Below are 12,229 nucleotides of genomic sequence, written 5' to 3'. Positions count from 1 at the left end.
GTGGTTAGGACCTAGGGCCTTTGCTTCTTGACTTCGAACTCTTCGTCCTCTGTGCTCATCACAAGGTTGGATATATAGTTAATGCACAATGAGATTATGGGGGCGGATTTCTATATGTAGGCAAGGTGTTTAGTTCAGAAAAATTATTTTCCTTTACCTGGCACCAGATAACAGGTGTAAGAATGCAAATTAAAGGGAAATTATGTCCGGGTTGTTTTTTGTTTGGCATAGTCTGTCTCCTCAATCTTCGGTGAAGGGGCTTTAAGTTGAAAATTCCTTTAAAAATGTTTTTAAAGATTTTATTAAAGATTTTATTCTTAAGTAATCTACACACCCAACATGGAGCTCGAACTCACAACCCTGAGATCCAGAATCACACGCTCTGCCGACTGAGCCAGCCAGGCACCCCTGAAAATTCTTTTAAGGAGTTTTAAAATGATCTCTGGTGTGGGGCACGTGGGTGGCTCAGTCGGTTACCGGTCTGACTCTTGATGTCGGCTCAGGTTGTGGCCTTGCAGGTCACGGTCCCCTGGGTGGTGATCTCGCGGTTCGTGGGTTTGAGCCCTGAGTGGGGTTCTGTGCTGACAGGGTGGAGTCTGCTTGGGATTCTCTTTCTCTTCCTCTCTTTCTGCCCCTCCCCTGCTCACAGGCACTCTCTCTTCCACTGAACGTAAATAAACAAACATTAAAAAAAAAAAAAATGATCTCTGGTGTTAATTTCTTATAAGAGTTTTGAGAGACAAATGAGAAAATGTGGCTACTGTTGGCTCCTTTGACAGAAAAGGAGAGTATTTGAGAAAATCTGGGAAAAAGGATTCAGACAAAAATGGGCAACAGATCTGGGATCAGAAATCAAGTTCCCCGCATTTTAGACTTCTGAATGGTCACCCCAATCCTCTGTCCCTTACACGAAATTCAGCCAAGCCAAGAAAATCTCTTACCAGGCCACGCCAATACCACACCAACCATGAGGCCGATATACACTAGGAAGAAGAAAAAAATATTAGACCAGCAAAAATACTCTCTCCAGGCTCAATTTGTAATTATTGCTCTGGGTCTGGCATTCTTTCGTACACATGGCTTAATTAACGTTGGATTGCGACATCCATGTGTTAAGAAAAAAAAAAAAGCTCCAGTAAAGGGTTCTTAGAAGGTCACTGTCTGTATCAGCAGCCCATGGCCCAAGGCTTTCAACCTGAGTGAATCCAAAATAAGCTCTGTTTGGGAGCTGATGCTAATACCAGGGCTGGTTGGTTGAGAGAATGTCCCGAGAAGCATTTACCTGCCTGGAAAAAGTCTCAGAATATGAATACACAGGCATGTTGTTGGTTAAGAAACGTTAAAGGTGTTTGCCAAGGGTGGTGTTAAGTATGGGAGTCGAGTGATAAACTCCTCCCTGGATTAGAATGAGGGTATTAAGAGAAATTGCTCTTCAGGTTGCTCACGAGGATATTCTCCATCACTGTGGAGCCTGAAGTCATTCTTATTTAGTCGTTTGTTGTCCTAAAATTAATAGTAGGGCAGGTGCTCCTACTGAATCCAGACCATCAATCAGCACAGGCTTCCTATCTACGTTCCATTTGGCTCTTGGCACCGGATGGGCTGATACTGGGCCCCTCAGCAGGGAAAGCCGTTTGCTACCCCCAACAGGGCTCCGGGTGGTGGGGTGACTGCTGGCTTGGTCCTAGGAGCACTGGGACAAAAGTGACGCTTACCCACGGGATACAAATCATGGGGTCTAATCCAGGAAGTATTCTGGCTCCAAAGCATCTTTGGTATCAAGTCTTTTCTTTACTTTCACATCTGAAAGGAAATAGATATCAGGTGATCCAAATGCTGAAGTGTTTACTTAAATTACAAAAGATAAAAAAGGACAAAGACAGGACAACGTGGGAGGAACAGGAATTTTCCTGTTCCAGGCTTCCTCTGCCTTCCCAGGAGCTGGACCTGGGACCAGTTCCCTATCTAGCTCCGGGAGAAGTTTTAAATTTAATTTTTGAATAGGCGACAGAGTTACTCGCTTCCAAAAATACACAAAAGCAAAGAGCAAAAGGTCTTGATTCCTTCAGAAAACTACTTCTATTAATTTTTTGGTGAGTCCTTCACAACATCTTTATGTATAAGCAAAACCAAAGATATATTATTTCTCCTTCTTGTTTAAAAATGTTTTATTTTTGAGAGAGAGAGAGAAGAGGGAGAAACAGAGCGTGCGCGGGAGGGAGGGGTGGGGGGGAGGCAGAGAGAGAGGGAGACAGAGTCTGAGGCAGGCTCCAGGCTCTGAGATGTCAGACAGAGAGAGCTAGTGGGGAGAGGGGCAGAGAGAGAAGGAGAGAGAACCCCAAGCAGGCTCCATGCTGTCAGCATGAAGCCTGATGGGGGGCTCAAACTCACAAACAGTTGAGATCACGACCTGAGCCAAAACCAAGAGTCGGATGCCTAACTGACTGAGCCACCCAGGCGCCCCTAGGTGTTCCATTTTATTTTATTTTATTTTAAATTTTTTAATGTTTACTTTTGAGAGAGAGAGAGAAAGACGGGAGTGCAAGCAGGGGAGGAGCAGAGGGAGAGGAAGACACAGAATCCCAAGTTCACGCATTAGTTTCATGCATTCGTTTCTGAGTTGTCTGTTTTCAGATTTAAAGGTATTTTGTTTCTTGGCATCCGCATTGTGAGTCCTAGTTACCTTCTCTGCCTCAGGGCTTTTGTCTCCACCCAAGCAACTGCGCCCCATAGGTTCTGGGTGTCCTGTCCTCCCAACACTTGTAGCAGGCATCAAGCCCCCGCGCTGAAACTGGAAAAGGGCCACAGGGCGGCAGACCTGAGTTCAAGCTCAAAACATGAAAAAGTCCTCTCGACTATGAGGTAACAGGTCCCATCCGGGTATTCTACAGGAATCTGAGAGATTCCAAGTCACAGATGCCTTCCCTGCTGCAGACTCCCCCACGCATGAGCTATCTAGGCTCCTCTGCTTACAACCTGTCCCACAAGACTGCACCCATTTAGAGCGTCTACAGGGATCTTTGAGACACATGACGTCATCTCCCACCATTACTCCCCGAAGGAGGGCCTGCAGGGCTGTGGACACTCCCTAGAAGCTGGCCGCAGCTAGCGTGTAGAATGCCACAGGGGGGTTGGGGGGACGGGACTCCCTTACACTTGAACATCTGCCCCGCGGCTTCTCAACCCTCTGTCTTTGCCTGACGGTACGTCTTCATCTTTGTTCTACATCTGTGGAACATTCGGGTTTATTCAATGGCTGAGACACACACACACACACACACACACACACACACACGACACAGTTAGAAGTCCTCACCCCCTGTGGGCCAGGGGATGTCGCCTCCCCTTTATTCCTGATGACCCATACTCTACTTCCAACCCAATGACTAGTAACTAGATTTCCTGCTTGCTTGGAAAATCTCATTTTCTGTCTTGGCATCCTGTCTGGGGTTGTTAATGAGGTGCCTTAAACCTCTCCCTGACTACAAATCAGCTTTCTAGAGCAAAGCTGTTGCCATTAGGAAGGGCTGGCTTTGCTCTTCCTCCATCTCTGTGCCCAGGTCCTACACGAGAAAGGGTCCACCCTCGGTTTACTGCTCTCCAATGGCTGCCTTGAAGTTCTTCATAATTGTAGCGTTGAACTTATGTTTTGGTAGTGAAGTCTGATGGGCCATTGGACACATGGTGAGTTTGTAGTCTCAGCTCACGCTTGGTCTCACCCCCCGCCCCCTGCCGCCTCTGGACCCTGGGCACCATTGATGCCCTTCGTGTGGGGTGGCAGCTGGGTCACATTGTTGGAAAGTCCCACGTTGCACTGACGCCCTCCTGGTGTGTAAGCAGACAGAGAAGGGGCCAGGCAGAGTGGAATTTGCTCCTGCGCCAGGCTGGCAGGGCCCTGCTTTGCCCAGGGTTGGGGGGGGGCGACTAGCTGGACTGGGGGTGGTAAGCATCTAGGTCAGCCTTGATCAGGTACCTAGCATGTCCAGGGGCAGAGGTTTAAAGACCTTTGGGCATTGCCAGTGAGCTATGGGTTGAGACAGCAGGTCCTTGGGAAGGAGAGATTCAGGGCTGGACTTCCCAGAGCCCACCCCAGGCTGGAGTGCAGGGCGGGTAGCAGAGAGCGATCCTGGCATCCTTCAGGCCCAAGTGCATGTGGGCCCAGAGTCGCAAGGGGCAGAGTGGCATTGGGCACCTGCAGGGAGCCTCACTGGCCCTGACGGTAACCCAGGGAATGCTTCTTGGGCTGTGTGCCTGGGGGGGGGACCTCTCTTCTCCTTGCCACCCTCCCTCGTCTGGCTTGAGTTTGCTTCTCCTGGCTAGTTCGAGGTACCCTCTCAAAATGTGCTTGAGATGCCAATTGTGTAATTCGGTGACTCCCCACATGAACTAAATGCGCTTACGTTTGCATTTAGATCTGTGCGTTTGCACCCTATAAAGCAGAAAAGGTTGAAGCTCCTGCTGATAATTTCAAATTTTATTTATTTTTTTACTCAGGACGACATTTAAATGGCAAATACCAAAGTGACCAGTGGAGACAGAGAAGGTGGAAGAAAAGAAAAAGCTTTGTATTTTAATGCCTTCAGTGATGCCTTCTTGCTTTTTAAATGTTTATTTTTTTTTCAACGTTTATTTTATTTTTGGGACAGAGAGAGACAGAGCGTGAACGGGGGAGGGGCAGAGAGAGAGGGAGACACAGAATCGGAAACAGGCTCCAGGCTCTGAGCCATCAGCCCAGAGCCTGACGCGGGGCTCGAACTCACGGACCGCGAGATCGTGACCTGGCTGAAGTGGGACGCTTAACCGACTGCGCCACCCAGGCGCCCCAACCTTCTTGCTTTTTAAACACGCGGGCCCTGCATTTTTATTTTGCTCTGGCCCCTGCAAATTCTGTGGCCAGCCCCGTCTGTAGCTCACTGTCACCTAACAAGGCATCAAGCAAGTGTCGCAGGTTGAATTCAAGGCTGTCATCAGCCTTTCTAGGTTTCCCTGGAAATCACTGTCCCCTGCAAGCCAGCTCTGGGTGCGGCTCGCCCAGAGCAACCCTTGCCTCTGGCACGTCAACAAACACTGCTGATGTCCAGGGCCCCTTCTCTGAATTCCAGCTCCTCCTAGGCAGAGACGGACAGACAGACAGACAGCTCTCACGGAACTTGCTGCCTCAGTCTCCTGGGGGAGAACATAACGGTCTTTTCTTCTATCTGGCCTGACGCCTGGTATATCATTGGTCGTCAGGGAGTCATGAATGAACTGAATTCAGAAATACTACGCAAACACAATTACATAATTTTTTCCTGGAAATTAGGGGGAAAAAAAACCCAAAAAAGCTCAAAGAAGAAAGTAACAATCATCCTTATTTCCACCACCCAGCATCAACCACTGGTAGCATCTTGGCATGTTGGTTTCCAGTTTATTTTTCAAGCGTCTCTCTTGTTTCTGTAAAATTTCTTTTCTGTGCTCATTAAGAAACATTAAAAATAATGTATGAAAGTACAAATTCCAGCATCCAGATGTTTCCATCATTAACTTTAGGTGAACATAATCCCAGACATCTTTCTATGCGCATGTGCATGTGTGGGCGCACATACACACACACACACTTCTGTCTAAATTTAATTGTACTTGGAACAAAACTGAAGGAAAGACCGAAGGGATGGTTGAAATTTAAATTATTTTCTTCTGTAAGACAGAGTAATTTCCTAAAATATTCTTCTAAGAAAACTAAGAACTTTAACTAAGTTCCTTAAGTTAAGTAAAGTTCTAAGAACTTTAAACTAAGTCCGACTTCAGCTCAGGTCATGATCTCACAGTCCATGAGTTCGAGCCCCGCATCGGGCTCTGTGCTGACAGCTCAGAGCCTGGAGCCTTCTTCAGATTCTGTGTCTTCCTCTCTCTTTGCCCCTCCCCTGCTCATACTCTGTCTCTCTCTCTGTCTCAAAAATAAATAAAAAAACATTAAAAAAAAAAAAAAGAAAAAAAGAAAAAAAAACAAAAAAAGAAAAAAAATAAAAAATCCTTATTTATTTTTGAGAGAGACAGAGCGTGAGCAGGCAAGGGCAGAGAGAGAAGACACAGAATCCAAAGCAGGCTCCAGGCTCTGAGCTGTCAGCACAGAGCCTGACGTGCGGCTTGAACTCACAAACCGTGAGATCATGACCTGCGCTGAAGTCAGATGCTTAACTGAGTCACCCAGGCGCCCCCAGCACTGTTTACTATTAAACTGTATTTATTGATCTGTGCTTTCAAAGATGAGAATGTTGCTACTCTCCTTTTTCCTCCCATCTGCCTCTCCTATTTCCTTATTCGTATTGTTATTACTTTTTTGCTTTATTGTTTTTTGTGTCTAGAATTATATAATGATCACATTTTTTTCTACCTACAATTTCCAAACATGTCTGGGATTAATTCTACATTTAGATCAATACTCATTAACAGTCCTTTTGAGCGTGAGTTCTCTACGTCTGGGGTCTTTAGTTTGATTTATTTCTTAACTTGTTATTTGTTGGATTTTTCTAATCCAGTAATCCCTCCCTCCCCCAAAGAGAGCTCACTGGGTCTTGAATTCCCTTTGCTCTTTTATATTTGAGAAGGCCTGCCTATTGATTACCTTGAGTGACATCTAAGCTGGGATGAAAATACCCTCCTGGGGACAGTGTCCTCCATTTAGAATATTTCTCTCAGAACCATCATATTCTGGAATTTAGCACTAGAACGTCTGAGGCCAGCTTGATTTGGCTTGACCTTCTTTTATTTACTTTTTCTTCCTGGATTCCTAAAAGAATTCTTCTTTTTTTAAAAAAAAATTGAAATCACTAAAGATATCTTGGGGCTCAGCATTCCCATATGAATATTCGGAAAATGGCAATTTCCTGAAAAAATGTTCTTTTGACCTACAGGCCATTTTTTTCTTCATTTCAAGAAAAGTTCTTTTATCTTACTTTTATTTGCATCTTCTGTCCCATTTGCTGGTTTCTGTATGGCAGGGATCCCAATTATCCTAATGTTTGTGCTTTTTTTTTAATTTCCACATGGAGATTCTTCCTAATTGACTTGATCTTTTTTTTTTCTTTTCATTTGCATTCATTGGGCTTAAATCAAACCTTTCCTCTATTAAAAATGTCTTTATTTTCAAAAGTATCCTGTTCTTTCTTCTTATTTCTTCTGCAATTATGTTCCTAGGGTGCTCAAATTATCTGCTTAAGTTCGCAACTCCGTCTCCATCACATTTTAAAATATTCTAACCTTTGAGTTTATTCTACTGAATTCGTAGTTTTACCAACTCGTAGGATATAAGGCTATTGGAAACGATTTTCTTTTTTTTAATTTAATTTAATTTAATTTTATTTTATTATTATTTTTTTTCTAATTTTTTTTTTCAACGTTTATTTATTTTTGGGACAGAGAGAGACAGAGCATGAACGGGGGAGGGGCAGAGAGAGAGGGAGACACAGAATCGGAAACAGGCTCCAGGCTCCGAGCCATCAGCCCAGAGCCCGACGCGGGGCTCGAACCCACGGACCGCGAGATCGTGACCTGGCTGAAGTCGGACGCTTAACCGACTGCGCCACCCAGGCGCCCCTGGAAACGATTTTCTACTAATCTAGGAGTAATATTACTTTTTTAGTAAGACTCCTTGCAGACTATGTTTTTGTTTTTGTTTTTGTTTTTCCCTTCCTTTTTATGCAGCCACCACACCCCACTTCTGTTCACCTTGCTGGTACTTAGATGGCTTTGTCATTGGTTACTGTGATAGAGTGGACTGAAATTTTAACCTCCTTGGCTTCCACACCAGATTCGAGTTTGTTCTGCAAAGACGGGGCAGTTTCTAGAGCCCCAAGGCCTGACGCTGGGATGGTGAAGGTGAGGTACGGCCTCCCTCTGGTGGGGGTGGGGGGAGGGGGAGGCGAGGCAGGGCCAACCACAGGGTCCTCGGAATGGTCTTGCTTCTGGCACTGCCTTTCTCCGCGACCCCCTCCCCTAGCTGACTATCCCCATCTCCCTGCCTCTGACCACTGCCCCTTGCTCAGAAGGCCCTGTTTGCTTCTTTCCTGTGTATTAGGGAGCCTTTTTAAGATTGTTGTTGACTTACCAGGAAAGTTTCTGGTGGATGGGTACATTCAAATTAAAAAAAAATTTTTTTTAAACCCTCAGCATTAGAACAAGAATGATGCTTAAGCGTCTCTCTCCTATGTACCCTGGCTTATGGGGAAACTAAGTGCCCTTGTTTTCCTCCTGGCTCCAGAGACAATGTTCAGTGGCTCTCAACTGCTCCCTTCTACGGTTCTCTCTCTTTTTTCTCTTCTTTGGACTTCTCATGACTGTCACTAAAGCCCACCTGCTCTCCCAGGGAACTATTGTTCTCTTATTCTTCCCAGGTCGCGTGCCATTTAGAACATGCAGACAGACAGACAGACAGACAGACAGCCCTCAGGGAACCTGCTGCCTCCAGTCCTCTGGTGGAGAACATAACGGTCTTTTCTTCTATCTGGCCTGACGCCTGGCATATCATTGGTCGTCAGGGAGTCATGAATGTCTCCGAGGTTTCATTCTCGTTAGGAATGAAGAGTCCTCAGGGCAAGTACTGTCAGGCTCTGCTTTCGTGCAGATTACCTTTTACAGATTATAAAATGTGCATTTCTTTCGGACATCCAAACCCCTCCGAAATCAGAATGCATGTGTTTTTTTTTTTTTTTTCTTACTTGGTTACATAAAAGCGCATCCTATACTCAGTGGCATTTAGTTTTAGTAAAATAGGATGACTGGTAGCCAAGAATATATATGCCGCTGGTTCTTTAATAGGTCGAGGGTTTATCAATATATAACGGGAAAATGAGTTCACCAAGTTCACCAAGGCTCTGTGTGCAACTAGGAGGGATGAGGTAAGTTTCACTTCTAGGGGCATCTGGGTGGCTCAGTTGGTTAAGCCCAACTTGGGCTCAGGTTATGATCTCACGGTTGGTGAGTTCGGGCCTCGCGAGGGGCTCTCTGCTGACGGCTCAGAGCCTGAAGCCTGCTTTGGATTCTGTGTCTCCCTCTCTCTCTCCCCCTCCCCCACTTGTGCCCGCGTGCGCGCTCTCTCTCTAAAAACGAACAACAATTAAAAAAAAAAGTTGGGGCGCCTGGGTGGCGCAGTCGGTTAAGCGTCCGACTTCAGCCAGGTCACCATCTCGCGGTCCGGGAGCTCGAGCCCCGCGTCGGGCTCTGGGCTGATGGCTCAGAACCTGGAGCCTGTTTCTGATTCTGTGTCTCCCTCTCTCTCTGCCCCTCCCCCGTTCATGCTCTGTCTCTCTCTGTCCCAAAAATAAATAAACGTTGAAAAAAAAAATTAAAAAAAAAAGTTTCACTTCTAAGATTACTTCTGGGGCTGTGCTTCTCCTAAAATGTTTTCAGACAAAGCACCAGGAACCCAATTTCGGACACATTTTAACTTTTTAAAAATAAATACAGGAGGAATGTGAGAGGAAATACAGCTAAGACCAAAAGGGCCGTGCAGATTTTTGATACTTTAAAATGAAAAACCAGCTTGTGCACTACAGGACTTAAAAAGTTCAAGCCATTTCCTGGAACAAACGGGTCTGACTTTATCAACGTGCGCATGTTGCTAGGAAATTTTAAAAGATGTTTTCTTCAGAGCCCATCTTGATGTGGCTTCCCCTTCTGAACCCCTTTGCTCCCCAAACCCGAACAGTTGGGGGCGGGGGAGGGTGCTTAGAAACCTCGCCAAGGGGTGGGGCAGGGGGCGGCCTGAGGGTCTTAGTCCCCGGGGGACAGTCAGTAGGACGCCTCCAGGGCTCCCGGAGTCTGCACCTCCCGGCGGGCTCCGGCGGGCTCGTCTGGCTCCGATCAGAGCCCTCTGGCGCGTTATACTAGCTTCTAAGACCTCTTCCCAAACAAAAGCAGGGACATCAAACAAATACTAAAAGAAAAACAAAAAAAATGAGGCGGCGTGTCTAGAGTCTTTCAACAACGCCGCCGCTCACCTCCTAAGCGTGTTGAGGAATCGAACTCCTAACTGCACAGAACCGGCTGATCTCTCCGGGTTGAACTCCAGTATCGATTCGCACCGGGTTCCCCTAATTCCCCGGCCCCTCCCCACCCCCCGCAGCGAGCCCGCTCCTCTGTCTCCCCGCCCTCTCCTCCTCCCAGCTTCCAAGCGGTGAGTCTGGAAGGGCGCCGGACACGCCACCCCCGTCGCCCCTCGGTGACCCTCTCCCGCTAGGCCACAAAAGCTGGTTAATTCCAGGGGTTCTCTTGGCGGGGTGGGGTATGGAACTCGAGGCCCGAGAGGGTAGCCCAGTTTCGCAAGGCGGGTGGATCTTGAGGCGTGTGACCCTCACACTTCACCACGGCTCACATCTTGCAGCCGCGAGTGCCCGGGTGTCCCCGGCGCCGCGGGTGGGAAAGTGGGGCGCAGGGCCGGGTGCAAAGAAAGAAGGCTCCCGGGGGTGGCGAGGAACAGACGACGCGGGGCACAGCGGCCGGGGCCTGGCACGCCCTGCGCGGCGGCGGGGGGCTGGGGGGGGGGGGGGGCGCCGGGAACCGGGCGGGGGGAGGAGGAGCAGGAGGAGGAGCCGGGGCAGGCGAGGAGCGTGCAGGGATTCCGGGAAGCGGCTGCAGGGTGGCGGCGTTTGCCGGGAGGTCAGGCGCACCCGCGGTCCCCATCCCCCGACCCCGCCAGCCCGTTTACCTCGGCAGGGTCGCCTCGCCGCTCCCCGCGGGGGTGCCGGCCTCCGAGCCACCCTCTGCGGCCGGCGCCCTCGCACCTCCGGACCGGGCTCGGGAGCCCCGCGGCCCGGATGCGCGCTGCGGGCGGCCCCGGCGGCAGTGACGGGGGGCGCCGGCGGGCCGAGGGGCTGCCCGCAGCCTCCGCCGGGGGAAGACACCGGGGTCGATCCGCGGGGTGGCGAAAAGTCCCCGCTGTGGGTGCGCGCGCCGAGCGCCGGCCTCCGGCCGCTAGGGGAGGTGGAGCTCGCGGGCCGGGGGCGGAGCCCGGGATGGGCCACTCGCCTGACGTGCGCGGAGCCAGCTCTTACCACTCCCCCCAGCGCCCTCCCCTCGGGGGCAGCGCGGGGCGCAGGGGCAAGGGGTGTGCGCTTTGGTTTCCTGCGGGATCCTCAGGGGCTAGACCGGTGCTTGGCCCTGGGAACAAAGCCTCGCTAGCACCTTTTATTTACTCAGTAAAAGTGGGATGAATGAATGAGTGTACGAATGAAGGTGTGGATGGGTTCTCTCCTGGCTCCCGCGCCTGCCGGTTCTCGAAGCCACCCCGATCACAGTGCTCCCATCGATGAAACAGGGATAAAAGTAGCCACCATCGAGCTGCAAAGGCTTGGTGTAGTTCCAGGTTGGAGCAGGCCTTTGCCGATGTTGTCAGTTCGCTTCCCTCCTCATCCGTGAGTCCTCCCCTCTGCGTTCCTGTTTCCCCAGTCCCCCACGGATCAAAGTGTTCAGGGTAGGAGAGGAAAGATAGTCCCCCCGCTAGTTTGCGTATCTCTGGTTTATATTGGCAATTTTCAAAATAGAATATAAGGTAACTTTCAGGAAAATGTATGTATGCTTGGAACATTAAAGCTACTCCTATGGAAATGTTGAAAATCCCCTCGAAGGAGAAGGAAAAGAAATACACGAACCCCGTAAGTTCTCATCGAGCATCCAACCTGACTTTCGGCTTTCTGGACTCTGAGGAAAGGGGGAGGAGGACGTTTCATAGTTTTTGTAGCCGAAAAAGGGGACATTTGCACCCGTCCAGTCAACTAATGTTTGCTGACCCTCCTCCCTACGATAGGCACCGAGGTGATCATGAGAGAATGTCAGTCTGCTTCATGTGTGACCCTCAGTCTTCAAGAGGAGAATTGTCACCAGCCCCATAAGACCTGAAGGGAACTCGCCACCGGGTCAGGGTCCCCACAGAAGACATTCAACATTGGAAATATGTTCTGCAGCAGTTTTAGAGAAGCTTCAGAAATAGTCCCTGACAGTGGGGGAAAGACAATACAGAACTCCATCCTTTTATAAAAACATAGTTATGAATATAAATATGCCCACAAATAGAAACATGACAAATAGAAATATATACAAATGTTAACAATGATTAATTATAGACTGGGCGGCTCAAGGTGATTTTTAGGTTCTTCTTTTCCCTTTCCAAATGTCTAATTTCCAAATATTTTTACTTATATAATCAGAAAAAAGATTTTATTGAACATTTTTTTAGTGTTCATTTTATTATTTT

The 12,229-nt window shown here is 48.5% G+C and overlaps 1 protein-coding gene across 2 annotated transcripts in view; it reads right to left on the bottom strand.

Annotated features, from left to right (window-relative positions):
• The window catches only part of IFNAR2 (interferon alpha and beta receptor subunit 2), a 32,269-nt gene extending 21,324 nt beyond the window's left edge, over window positions 1-10,945 (bottom strand). Inside the window, exons 1-3 of one of the 2 annotated variants that reach the window (XM_047875359.1) lie at window positions 10,685-10,945; window positions 1,716-1,803; window positions 942-983 (exon numbers count right to left, since the gene is read on the bottom strand). In XM_047875359.1, the coding sequence (XP_047731315.1) occupies window positions 942-983; window positions 1,716-1,770 (97 nt within the window). In that variant the 5' untranslated portion in view covers window positions 1,771-1,803; window positions 10,685-10,945. Of the gene's footprint in view, window positions 1-941; window positions 984-1,715; window positions 1,806-10,684 lie in introns of those variants that run through there. The other variant, XM_047875360.1, reaches the window with a different exon arrangement.
• Between the last annotated feature and the right edge of the window lie 1,284 nt (window positions 10,946-12,229).

This window comes from Prionailurus viverrinus, chromosome C2 (genome assembly GCF_022837055.1).
Source record: "Prionailurus viverrinus isolate Anna chromosome C2, UM_Priviv_1.0, whole genome shotgun sequence".
NCBI classification, from domain to species: Eukaryota; Metazoa; Chordata; class Mammalia; order Carnivora; family Felidae; genus Prionailurus; species Prionailurus viverrinus.
The sequence above is the reverse complement of the archived record's forward strand: the minus strand, read 5'-3'. Positions and strand labels throughout refer to the sequence as shown.